General features: G+C 34.6%; 1 protein-coding gene across 11 annotated transcripts in view; it reads left to right on the forward strand.

Annotated features, from left to right (window-relative positions):
- The window catches only part of NEDD1 (NEDD1 gamma-tubulin ring complex targeting factor), a 77,762-nt gene that overhangs the window by 31,176 nt on the left and 33,310 nt on the right, over positions 1-13,276 (forward strand). For all 11 annotated transcript variants that reach the window (XR_008620470.2, XR_008620466.2, XR_008620468.2 and 8 more), the window contains 6 exons: positions 1,933-2,061; positions 4,100-4,147; positions 5,083-5,285; positions 6,169-6,325; positions 7,223-7,379; positions 12,964-13,030. Coding sequence is in view for 4 of the 11 variants with exons in the window: in XM_003832618.5 (XP_003832666.2) it covers positions 1,933-2,061; positions 4,100-4,147; positions 5,083-5,285; positions 6,169-6,325; positions 7,223-7,379; positions 12,964-13,030 (761 nt within the window). In the remaining 7 variants the exon portion in view is untranslated. The remainder of the gene's footprint in view (positions 1-1,932; positions 2,062-4,099; positions 4,148-5,082; positions 5,286-6,168; positions 6,326-7,222; positions 7,380-12,963; positions 13,031-13,276) is intronic.

The following is a 13,276-nucleotide window of genomic DNA, read 5'->3' on the forward strand; positions in this document are numbered from 1 at the left end:
CATTCACTGTAAACTCTCTGAAGTCTCTCCATTATTCATTTAGTTTTATAGTAAGAAGGCTCTTGTTTAACAAAGACAGCATTAATTTGCAAATCAAAGACTTGGATCTTTCAGGGTCATGGATTAACGATAACTCTTGGTAGATTCCCAACATTTCTGGCAAAGTGAGTGCTCTGCCCCCACAAAATTAACAATGTTTGTGTATTAATTGTATTTTGAAATGATTGTCATCTTATAGAAAAGTTTTAAGAATAGTACAGACAACTCCTGAGCATTACCCTTTGGCAGATGCACTTTATAAATTTTGCCACATTTGCTTCATCATTCTCTTTCTCTTCCTCTCTCTCTCATTCTCTCTCTCTCTCACACACACACATTTTTCTTTGCCTCTGAAACATTGAGAATAGTAGACTCAGTCTCAGATCTGTCAGTTCCGGCCAGGATGCTTTTAGGCAATTTTCTTAACCTTTCTGGGTCTCATTTTTTTCCTGTATACATTTAAGATGACATTTAACTGTTAGGGTTATTGTGAAAATCAGAGAAAATGTATTGGAAGTACCTGACACATGGTAGGCACTCAGTACACTATGGTGTTGATACTATCATTGTGGTCATCATGATCATCACTATTATTATTTTAAGCTTTGTATAAAATTAAAGTTCAGAAAAAAATTCTGTTGCTTCTATTGAAGTTGTCCTGATTTAGTTATTTCAAAGAACTTCTCTAAACTTGTTTTTTGTACTTAGTTTTAGAAGGAAATCACCATTTAAGAAGAAAAGAATAAGACTTTAGCGCTGTTTTCAAATGATACCAAACTTCTGTTTCCTAAAGTTTCAGAGGCTGAGTTATGCATTCAAACATGTTAAGGACCTGGAAAAAAGGAGAGGAAATTTCTTCTTTATAACAACTGAACTCTTGCTATAGACACTCTTCAACAATAGTACAAATGATTTGGTAATATTTTAACTTTATAGCAGGTGTTATTAGAAAAGTTTATTTTATTAGCCAGTCTTGGGCATTTTTGGATATGCAGGCTGTTCTTTGTTTTCATCTCACTTTTCAGTTTTTCATTTGGGCCTGAGATGCCAAATAAAGCACTTTTTAAAATGTAATACAGTAACGTGCTACCAATCCTGATGGCAGACTTTAATCAAAATTTTCGAACCTCTAAAACTGTCCTTACTCCAGTAATGAAACAGAAGCTTCTGAGCCTGCTGAGCTCCTCTTAAAAGGTCCCTACCCTAAAGCCATGTGTTTATACACTGCCAGAAAAAATAAACTGCTGCCGTCTCTTTATTGTTGTCTACCTTACTATTCTTTATGAGTTTGGTGTCCTGGTTTGCTTCCTCTTTGAAACTGTGGAGGTTAGTGAAGTCATTTGAGATCTGTAATGCTGAGGGCAATGTTAAGCTCCCACTGTTAGTGAAAGAAAAGACAGAAAACCCCTTCACTGCAAGTCAGGGAAGAAAAGTAACATTAATTGAATCCTGCTGTATGTTAGGCATCACTCTATATGCCTTACAGACTAAAAAAAATCACATTAGTAGATGATCATGAGTCAGTCAATAGCAAAAGTAAGTTGTGTTCAGTGTACTTTAAGAGAGCAGCAAAGTATATAAATTATTTTAGAAAAATTCCAACAAAATGGCTAAAATAAGGTATTACTGTATGAACAAATAAGCTGTTTTCTTTTGAGGAACCTTTTGTTCCATGAAAATCCTGGTTAACTTTAGCTCTTGTCATATTCTGTTTTATTGTTCCATGAAAATCCTGATTAACTTTAGCTCTTGTCATATTCTGTTTTATTCTCCTTATGCTCATAGTTGTAATATTACCAACAATATGAGTGATACATTAATTTTTACAACCTAGCTTATGATAAAATTTATTTAGATGTAATAACATTGATTTTTATATCTAATTCCTATAAGGTTTGCCTCGAAGCATAAACACAGACACTTTATCTAAGGAAACAGACAGTGGAAAAAATCAGGATTTCTCCAGCTTTGATGATACTGGGAAAAGTAGTTTAGGTGACATGTTCTCACCTATCAGAGATGGTAAGTCTGTTCAGGGATCCTGTTCTCTTGCTGGTAGTTAATATTTTTATTCTGGCTAAAAGATGTGAATAATAGCTTTAGTTCAACTCTATTCACGGATCAGTTTGCTAATTTTCTCCATCCCTGGGGTGGTATCTTTTTCTTTGCCCTGATATTTCAAATGTTATCATTGTAAAATATACGCTGGTAATTTTCACATGGGAATTACGCAAATAGCTCTCAAGCTGGCATTTTAATTTCCACAAAAGTTTCTTGAAGGAAGTTTTTACCTTCATAGGCAATCTGTCCCTTGTATCTACTTCTAAATTAATGTTACTAAAATTTTAGATGTTTTGATATGCAAAAAAGTCTTCCTAATTTAAAAAATTGTGTGTGTATAGGTGTACACCTCCCACGACCCCATAAAAAAGTTGGCATAATAAAAAGCAAATTTTGCCAGCTTGATAAATAGAAGCATTATTTGTTATTCTTCATAGTGTCTGAACTAAGTACATTGTTTAGGTGTGTCTTTTTGGTACTAACATCCATAATGTTTTTCTTAGTGGAATGGAGTTACCTCATTGCTAACAGCAATATTAATAACATGGATACATTTCTAGAGGGTAATTTGACAGAGTTAATATATTCATACTTTTTGGCCTTGTAATTCCATTTCTACAAATTTATCTCAGAAAATACTCAGAGAAGCCCACAAAGATTTGTGTATTTATTATTATAAGTGTACCATGTCAACAGCAGGATCTCGAAGTTGTTTCATCCACTCATTATCTTATACAATTTCATTTTTTACTTTAAAATTGTCTCTTTTCCAAATTTTCTACAATTTTATAGTCAGAAGGAATAAATACATACGTGGTGGTACAGAATTATTGAGTATCTTCTGCCTTACCCTGGCCTGCAAATTTCTATTTAAATTGCTAAGTCAAACTGAAAGAGGAAGGATTCTTTTCTTTCAGGATGAAGAGAAGTCGAACTACATCAAACTACATTGTAAAGGGTAAACAGAGGATGGATGTAGGTGGAGAGAAAAGTGACTAGTGCTGGAGTTGAGAAAGGTTTCTGGGATTAGTGCTGAATTGGGAGTTTTGGCCAGTGAGACTCCTCTGGAGGAACTTTTGCATTGAAGAATGTACAAAGGGGCTTTTTGGAAGGGTTTGAGTTATAAATTAAATTCTCTTTAATAGTTTTTAAGACAAATGAATAAATTACTTTTTTCTTTAATTACTTTTGCTATGTTTAAAAATGTTACTAGCATTTGAGTCATACGCCCTCCAGATTCATTATGGTTCCAAAGTATCGATAAGGAAGCTAATAACTTCTAAAAGTGTGCATGTTCATGCTGTGCAATTACTGGGTACATATACACACATGCACATAGATGATATTTCTCCTGATATAATTGTGTGTTTATTGGCCATTTGAATTTCTGGTAAATTCGTTAATGACTTTGGCTCATTTTTAATTAACCTGTTAAATTTGAATTTTACAATTTTTGTTATGGACTGGCAAATGAATATTACAGGATTAAAATAATCTTATACATATTCTACCATGGAAATAAACACTAATAAAACTTTGTTCTGCTTTGCAAAATATTTTTGTATTATTTCAATTGATCCTCAAAGCAATTTTGTGAGCTTATCTGGACATTATCCCCATTTTGTAGATGCAGAAACTGAAACTTAATTGCATTTGAGACTTGTCCAAGGTCACAAAGCTATTAAGTGGTATAGGCAGAACTGGATTATAGCTCTCCATAACCTACCTCCTACCCCAGGGCTTGTTACACTATACCTTGCTGCCTCCTTAAATGACTGTACTATAGAATTATCTGTTCATATTTGCTGCTAAAGTGTGAATGAAGCTAAAATAATGTAAAAGAGAAATTTAAATCAGTACTCTCCTACCTTTAACCTCACTCGTATTTAGCTTTTTAAGATTGTTAGTCTCTGAACTCTTTGGGGAATGAATAAGAAGCCTAAATTGATATGGTTTCTTTTTCACTAGTTTTAAAATTTGATTTTCTAATTTGTTATAGATGCTGTAGTTAACAAGGGAGGTGATGAGTCCCTAGGCAAAGGAGATGGTAAGAACTACTTAGAAGTATTCTCGTGAAAATGAAAAGTGAATTGCATTATCTATGCTGTGTAACAAATCTCTCCAACACTTTGAGGCTTAAAAAAACAAACATTTATCATCTCATAATTTCTGTGTATTAAGAACTGAGCATGACTTGGCTGAGTACCTTTGCCTTCAAGTCTATCTTCCTGCTTCAATCAGGATGTCAACCAGAGCTTCATTCAACTTAAGACTCAACTGGGCAGGGAACTGTTTCCAAACTCATTCCTATGGCTGTTGGCTGGAGATATCAGTTCCATGCCAATGAGCTTCTTTATATGTGGGGCAGCCAACAACATGGCAGCTGGTTTACCTCAGAGCCGGTGAACAAGAGAATTCGAGAGGGCATCCAAAATGGAAGCCCTCTCTTAAGATTATGTTAATAACCTTAATCTTGGAAGTGACATCTCACTACTTTTTCATATTACTTTTGTTAGAAGCAAGTTACTAGGTCCAAGCCACGTTCAAAGGGAGGAGATTACCCAAGGATAGCCACGCCAAAGGCAGGGGTCATTAGAAGCCATCTCAGAAATTGCCTTCCAAGATACATACCACAGATATATACCAAATTAACAATTTTCAGTTATCAAGAACTAATACTGACTAAAACATTGTGTTTTGCTGTTTTCAAAGTATTTTCACAAATAATATCTTTGAAGCCTTACCACTCTGGGAGATGGATATCATCATTTACATTTGTAGATCGGGAAATAGTCACAGAAAGTTTAAGACTTTTGCCCAGAAATACACATCAATTGTGGGGTATATCTGAGAAACAAACCAGTCTTCAGAATGCAGATCCATATCTTCTCCCATGTTAATCTGCCTATCATGTTAAATGCTTTTCTTCGGTGTCCAAGATTGGAGGACACCATATGCACATGCAGTTTTTCCCTTTTCCAGGCTTTGACTTTCTACCGCAGTTGAACTCAGTGTTTCCTCCAAGAAAAAATCCAGTAACTTCAAGTACTTCAGTATTGCATTCTAGTCCTCTTAATGTCTTTATGGGATCTCCAGGGAAAGAGGAAAATGAAAACCGTGATCTGACAGCTGAGTCTAAGAAAATATATATGGGAAAACAGGAATCTAAAGACTCCTTCAAACAGGTATTTGTCTGAAAATGATACTGAACTCACTGTATGTGTTTATCAGTAGAAAGTGGATGGCTGCCAGTGTATGTATCCTAATTATTAGCAGTGCTATGCACTTATTCATAAGTCTTGATGTCAGGTTTTAATAACTACAGAATACTTTGAAATCTCGCTTTGGATATGTTGAAGGTTACAGCAGATGGAAAGTTGCAGTATTTTTCTAAGACGAGATACTTGATATATCTTGATAAAGTGTGCAAGAACACTTTATCCCTGAATCCTTTTAAAGTGTATTTCATTGCAGTATACAACATCACGTTGGTGGTTAAATCATTAGAGCAAACTGATGGTGCTGAGAATGGAATTTATCATTGTTACTTTCTGCTAAAATATATATATATAATATAGAATTTATTTTTTTATGTAAGGGTTCAAAATGATCAAAAATTACCAGGAAGGCCAAGCCAGTTGGGTGTACAATATGTCTGTATTTTCATATTTATTGTTTAGAATGATATTGAAAAGATACCATGTAAGAAGTACAAAAACATCTTTTGATTTATTTTGCAAATATTATTGACTAGTTACCACATGCATGGTGTTTTTGTTTTTGTTTTGCCAGTTATCTCTATTTTAAATGATACTTAACAGCAGGTGCTTAGTAAATGAGCTTTTCCTCATCATGTTATTGTTGAGATTGTTTTTGATTAGTAAGTGTTACTTTATTTTGCCTCCAGTTCTCATTTTTTTTTTCTTCTTCTATATCTCTTCCTATTTTCCTTCATTTCTATGAACCTACATACTGGGACAAAAGAGAGAAGTAGGCAAAAATTATATGGGTAATATGAGTAAAACAAAAAATTGTATATTAAAGTCATTATTTATTTTAAATATAAAGTTAGCAAAGTTGGTCACATCTGGTGCTGAAAGTGGAAATCCAAATACCTCTCCATCATCTAACCAAACAAGAAATTCTGAGAAATTTGAAAAGCCAGAGAATGAAATTGAAGCCCAGTTGATATGTGAACCTCCAATCAATGGATCCTCAACTCCAAGTAAGTACATGAAACTTCCTGATGTTTGAAAGTGTTTGATTGAAAAATCATCCCCATTATTTAACTTGTAAAGGAGAAATAGAGTAATCATAGACTAAAAATGTTCAAAGAGTTTAAAGTTTATGGATACTTCTGTTGTGTGAGTGTTACTAAAGACAATGAAATGGATATGAATCGTTAAATTCAGGTATGTTGATTTGATCTTTTGGTGTGAATTAGATTTTCAGTGTAATATGTGTCTTTAATATGGTAGAGATAGAATTATTATGTAGGACCCTTTGAAAAGGGGTGGTTAACTACCTGAAAATGTCTTTTTCTCTTTCATATTAAAGTCTTATCCTTAGAGTTTGTGCTACAGACCCATACAAACTTCATCACATTTAAAGGAATATTTGGTTTAACTCTAAGAGTTATCTACACAAAGCAACTCTTTGTTTAGAATCAACTCTTATATAAATATCTATATTTTACTTGAAGTTTTCTGTGGATATATATTGCATTAGCTTAAACTCTAAGGCTTTTCCTGTAGCAGTACTTTACTCCTATTTTCCTTCTGTTTGTTTTTAATAGTCTTGGTTTATCTAGTTTATGGTGCAGCTTGTCACATTCATCTTTTATAAGAGGAAATGGTTCATAGATTCTTCAAGATTAATCCCTCTGTCATGTGGTATTACATTAGACAGCTGGCAGTTTATATATATAGATAAATGACTATTAGAAATAATGTTATAGAAAGTTTCTAAGATTTGTATTCCAGACAGTGAATTTTTCTAAATGTCACAGGAACACTCTTCTTTGCCAGTTTTTCAAGTTTCCACATGCCAAATCTTATTTAGAAATGTTTGATGTCTCTCAGTCCAAGTTGACTATTAATATTTTCTTCATTCTTTATTTTAGATCCAAAGATAGCATCTTCTGTCACTGCTGGAGTTGCCAGTTCACTCTCAGAGAAAATAGCTGACAGCATTGGAAATAACCGGCAAAATGCACCATTGACTTCCATTCAAATTCGTTTTATTCAGAACATGATACAGGAAACGTTGGATGACTTTAGGTAGTAATTGAGAAACTACTCCTTCTATCTAGACCTTACTTGTTTTTTTTTAGATGTAAAACCAGAACTATAGATAATGTTGTTGGTTACTATTGTCTAGGTTCTGGTAACCCTAAAGCCATAGAAAACATAATGAGTTTTGTTGATCTTTTCGTACTGCATTTATTGATTATGAGCCAGGAAAAGGCACATTTACCTAGGGCAATTATTAGGTAACTCAGCAGGGCAGTCTAGCAGGCAGACTGCCATTGTGAACTTTTTTTATTATTAAAATGTGGACAAGTTCTGGTAAGCTTAAATTGGATTCTTACCTGCAGTATGTTCATAGATCTATTAGGTATGCTGTGTGCAATAATGTAGTAGAAAAAGATATTTTAAAGCACAATTCTGAATATTTTCCAATAGAATGCATCAGAATGTAATACTTAATCTAAAAAAAATTCTTTCTCAGACTTATCCTTGTCTTTCTCATCCTTCGAATTGTGAACATTGTAAGAATGTGTTCTACAATGCTGCTTTCTTTTATCATCTCAATATTTTTGGAAGCTATCTTCAATTATTAAAATCATTGGTGCCTTTTTTCCTTTCTAACCTATAGTTAATGTTGTAGCTCAGATTTGGATTACCGTAAGCAAGAATGTTGGAGAAAATGTGCAGTTTTTGTTGGTGCATGCTTCCTTTTAATGTTTTAAAATACTTTTAAAATATATTTTTAAATGTCGAAAAATACTTTTTAAAGAAAAATTATAATTTTGGCATTTACCCTGCCTAGTATATGTACCAGATACTAAGGATACATCAAATGATCTGCCACAAAGGCCTTGTGATGTAGTTGGGCTAGGTGCAGTGTGTTCTGCCATGTGTGTTTCTCTTAATGTGAATTAATTCATTTGGGATCAGTAAAATAGAACACTGTTGACAATATGATGAGGAAATTTTGTTTGTTCATGTAATAGCAGCCAAAATAAAGTACACCTGAACACAGCTGAATGCAGCAAACCCTGTCAGCATCCATCTCTTTTTATTCACTTCCTCTTGGCTTGGCTGTGTGCTCTGTTAGAAGTACTTATTTTGTGATTATTTCCCATCTTTGGGCATTTTGCTCTTGCCTCTGTAACTTGATAGCCGCAATCCTTCTATCCTCTTCCATTAAGTCACCATCACTTCTTCACAGTAAGGGTATTATTCAATAATTATCTGTTAGATTTTTACTATGTCTTTTTAACTATGTTAGTATTTTTATTAGGATTTAATTGTTTTTGTTGTGCTCTGGTTACAAAGTTGCATAGGTTTTTGAGTGCTTTGCCCTAATCCTTTTTCCCTAAGTTCTGTTATTTTTAATACACAGTGTTAAAGAATATACGTTTTTTTCAGGAGTGCATAAATATTTATGGCATAATAGTAGAACTGTCTGGATACAGCTGACTATAATACAGTGTGAGCAAAGTGATGTTGAAATCACAGAAAGGGAGCAGTTCTTCTGTGGGGGCAGATTTAGAAAGGTACACTGAAGAGATTTTATTTTATACTGACGTGTGTGGGAACAGCTTGAGCAGAGACATGATCATACATTCTAGGAATGTTTGCAGAGAGAAGGCACCGTGATAAGAGACCAGGCCTGAGGGACAGTTGTGAAGGTCTTAACACACAGGTAATGGAGAGCCATCAGAGTTTTTAAGCACAGGAGTAATGGGTGCTGTCTATTTATTACCCATTTATTCAACAAGCATTTGGGTGTCAGTTCACCACTGGCTTCAGATGATTTGAGGACAGTGGGCTCAGGGCCTTTCCTTCAGCAGACCCAGGGATCTGAGTGCTGGAGCAACTCTGAAATCGCCGTGCATTTCTGCCCCGCTGCCAGCTTTCGGGGTGGCTGGAGCTTGTTTTTCACTATCTAACCTGTTCCTGGCTTTCTGTGCCTCAGGAGAAGTGTGTCTATCCCACTTCCAGCCCTGCAGAGCTGCTGCAGCATGTTTGGTGAAGGCGTACAGTCAGTGCCTCTTGGTTTTGCTGCCCTGTGCTGCATGTCTGCACCTAGGAGTGGTGGGTAGGGACTTCTCTCAGCTCTTCTGCCCTTTGACCATAGGCAGCCTCTGCCTGGGACGCAGTGAAGACCCAGAGTGGCTCAGAGGATTTCCATAAATTCACTTGTTTTGCCATTTGCCTAGGTGTTCATCAGACTAGGTGTTCATCTACACCTATCATTGGCAGGACAGAGACGGTATTGAGGTCCTCTTTCTCAGCCATCCTCCCGTGGCTGCCATCTTCTCCGTGAGAGCCTGGAGTGCCTTAGAGGGATTACTCTCAGTTCTTCTCTGCTGCCCTAAGGCTTCACCAGGCTCTGTGCATCTGTATCTTAGGGAGTCTCCCTCAGCCCTCCTGTTACACTTGTCCCTACTTTTTTTACATGAGCGCTGAATGAAGGCTTGTGGGAAAAAGTTGCTGAGTAAATTGAGACTCTCTTTGTGGCTGGGACCCCTTGGAATTCTAAACTATCAAGCAGTGTTTACTTGGCTTTTAAAAATCTTATTAAAATTTCAGCTAGTTCTTTTTACTCTGTCAAGGGCATGAAGATGGGTCTCTTTTCTCCTAGTCATGGGTCTCTTTTCTCCTAAGAGAAACTCCTCATTTTCTGGATTTTAGTTCATTTAGATTTCTTTCCATTCTCAGCTCTCGGTTGAATTTAAAATAATATGATTTTATAGGTTATCAGGTTTGTTTTCATTGTTAGAGTTGAGAAATTATACTTTTGCACCAACCTAATACATCCTAAGTGGAAATCTGTGCATCTGTTTCTGTTGTCTATTAAGAAGATTTAAGTTTCTTTTGGCAAGCAGATCCCTTTGACCCTTTGGTTACTAGGTTCAGGTTTTCTTAGCACTAGTTTGTTTCCAGTTTGCCTTTATTCCTAGTGTGTAGTCTTTTCTAGGACATCAGCTGAATGTCTGGAGTATTCACTGTCTTTTTTACCTTGGTGGGTCCCAAACTTCAGCCTCTATTTTGCCAGCATCACTAGACTTCCAGAATACTTTCTCTGCTCTTTAGTTACCTGTTTTTTGGTTGGTTTCCTGCCATCTAACCCAGGGCGAGCATTGCTTAGAAGTCAACAGATGTCTTGAGGGGAAATTGCACAGTTTCAGGCTTAGTTTTCTGCAGGCCTCCCCTCTTCAAGACCTTGGCTCTTACAGCCTTGGCTACCTTGGTAGGCCCAAACTCTTAATACTCCCCAACCCAGCGAGACTATCTCAACCTCCAGGCCACTGCTTCAGCTGGGTTTCTTCTCCACACTGTGGAATCAGCACATACTCTAGAAGGAAAAACAGAGGTAAATGAAGAGCTTACCTAGTAGTCTTTTGTTTGCAAGATCATGGCCCTTCAAGTCCTAGCTACCTCAATGGTTCCCTGATACAGTGTTTTTGTTTGTTTTCAATACAGTTTTTACTATAATTGAAAGTAGAAGAGGAAATTTTTAAAAATACCCTCATAGTTAGAACAGAAAAACAATAAGTTACTTGGGAATAAATCTACCAAAGGTAGTGAAGATTTTTGTAGAAAAACATTAAAAATTTTTTTTGTTTAAAAGCATTAACATTTAAATAAATGGAGAGATTATAAAGATATTAGTTCACCTAAATAGGTCAGTAGATTGAATGCAATTCCAATTAAAATCCCAGCTGGGATTTGGAAGAAGATGGTGAAGTGATTCCAAAATATGTATGGAAGGAAAAAAATCTAAGAATAACTAAGACATTTCAGAGAAGAATAAGGTTGAAGGGGACTTATTTGTCAGATGAATACACTTAATTATTAAAGTATAATTAAGATATATAGCGTGGCACAGGGAGGACATACTGGCCAAAGGAATGAAATAAGCTGGAAAGAAACCTATGCATATATGGAAATAATAGAGAGGTAGCATTGCAGATTTATGTGCAAAAAATGGAATAATCAGTAAGTTGTGTTGTGACATTTGTTTTTTCCTGTAAAAAATAAGTATAGATTCCATGCTATTGAGAAAAATCAGTTCCATGTAGATTAAAAGTTGACTTTATAAAAGTTTATAACTTCATGGTAGGAAATCATTAAAAATAAAATAATGCACTGCCTATAAAAATACATTGGTAAATTTGACTGCATTATTAGTATATTTGAGCACATTAATAAGAACTATTTATCACACGATATCACAGAGTGAAGGGATAAGAAGATACCTGCAGTTCTCATATAAATAGCAAAGGATCAGATTATGTAAAGAATGCTTGTAAATGAATAAGAAAAAGATATGAAAAAGCATTTCAAGGAAGAGGAATGGTATATGAACACAGGAAAGATATTCAACTTCACAATTAATCAGAGAACTAAAAATGCAATGAGATACCGTGTCACACTGAGTAAATGGGAAAATATAAAAAATCTGGTAATACTAAGTCTTGATGATGGTATAGAGCGAGAAGAACTCTGTTATACTGGTGACATCCATTGATAACTACCTTTGGAAAACAATTTGCATGATTTTGTAAAACTGAGTATACACTTGAGTTACAGTTGGTTATATCATCAATGGACATTGGCACATGTGGGTTTGGAGATAATACATGATTGTTTATAACAACGTTGGAATAGTAAAAACTTGAAAACAGTCAGAATATTAACAGGAAAATAGATACACCAGTACAAACCAATAATATACAGATATATAAAACATGAATCTTCAAAACAATATTGAATTATTTCTTAAATATAAGCTATATGGTACCCTTTTCTGTAATGCTCAAAAACATGCACAATGAAAACATTGACTACAGATTATATGTTATACAATGTATTAAAAAAGCAAAAGCATTTCTTTGTCCAACAAAATTCAGGAGAGTAATGACTTCTTTCTTGGGCTTTTTCCCAAGAGTTAAGTGATAGAATCAGACAGGAACACACAGGAAGCTTCTATGATTTGCTAACGTTCTAGTTCATAAGTGGTGTGGTGGGTGACTGAGTGTTTCTTTTGTTATTATACTTCATAATTTTTACATATTCTTTTGTAGGCATGAATTAATTGCATTTTATTGAGTAAGCCATGCTATATCCACCCAAATTGCCACTTTGTACTGAAAGTACATTTTTTCAATAGCTAAACTGATAATAATAAAATGATCTTTCTAACCTAGTGAATTTTCTGTATTTCATTGTAAGATAAGTTTGTGTCTTAATGACAATTTCTATATAAAGGAATATAGTATCGGAGAGTTCAGGAGTTAAACAGCCTGGGTTTACATCCTAGCTCCATCATTTACTGGTTGCGTGACTTTGAACAAGTTATATCTACTGTGGTTAAGTTATTTCTTTTGTAAAATGGAGGTAATAATTGCATCTACCTGTGAAGATATTTTAAACGAGTTCTTACATTTAAAATAAAGGAAACAGTTCCTAGCACATAGTAAATAAATGCTCAGTGCATTGGTATTTTTATTATTATAGTAATTATTAACATTCAGTAATTTGGCAAATGAAAAAGTTTAGTGAGTTTCTTGAATGACCTAGAATTGGTTAAACTATTGTAATTCTAAAAAGTATTTTACATTCTTCCTAGAGAAGCATGCCATAGGGACATTGTGAATTTGCAAGTGGAGATGATTAAACAGTTTCATATGCAACTGGTATGTATGGCAAATTTTATTTTAATATTTTAAATGAAAGTAGAGTTGTGTGAATTTTTAAAAATCCATGAAAGGTAATATATTTTAGTTGTTTTATTTAGTTTCTAAGATAAATAGGGAGTTTTATAAACTAAATAAGTAAAATAGATTTTAACTGGTCACCTCCTTTTTAACCTCTGAGATACTTAAGCCTTCTTTTTTCCATGGCTTTCTTCCTGATAAGTAAGCAAAAAGCATTTTAAATGT

The sequence above is a fragment of the Pan paniscus genome, chromosome 10 (genome assembly GCF_029289425.2).
Source record: "Pan paniscus chromosome 10, NHGRI_mPanPan1-v2.0_pri, whole genome shotgun sequence".
Taxonomy (NCBI): Eukaryota; Metazoa; Chordata; class Mammalia; order Primates; family Hominidae; genus Pan; species Pan paniscus.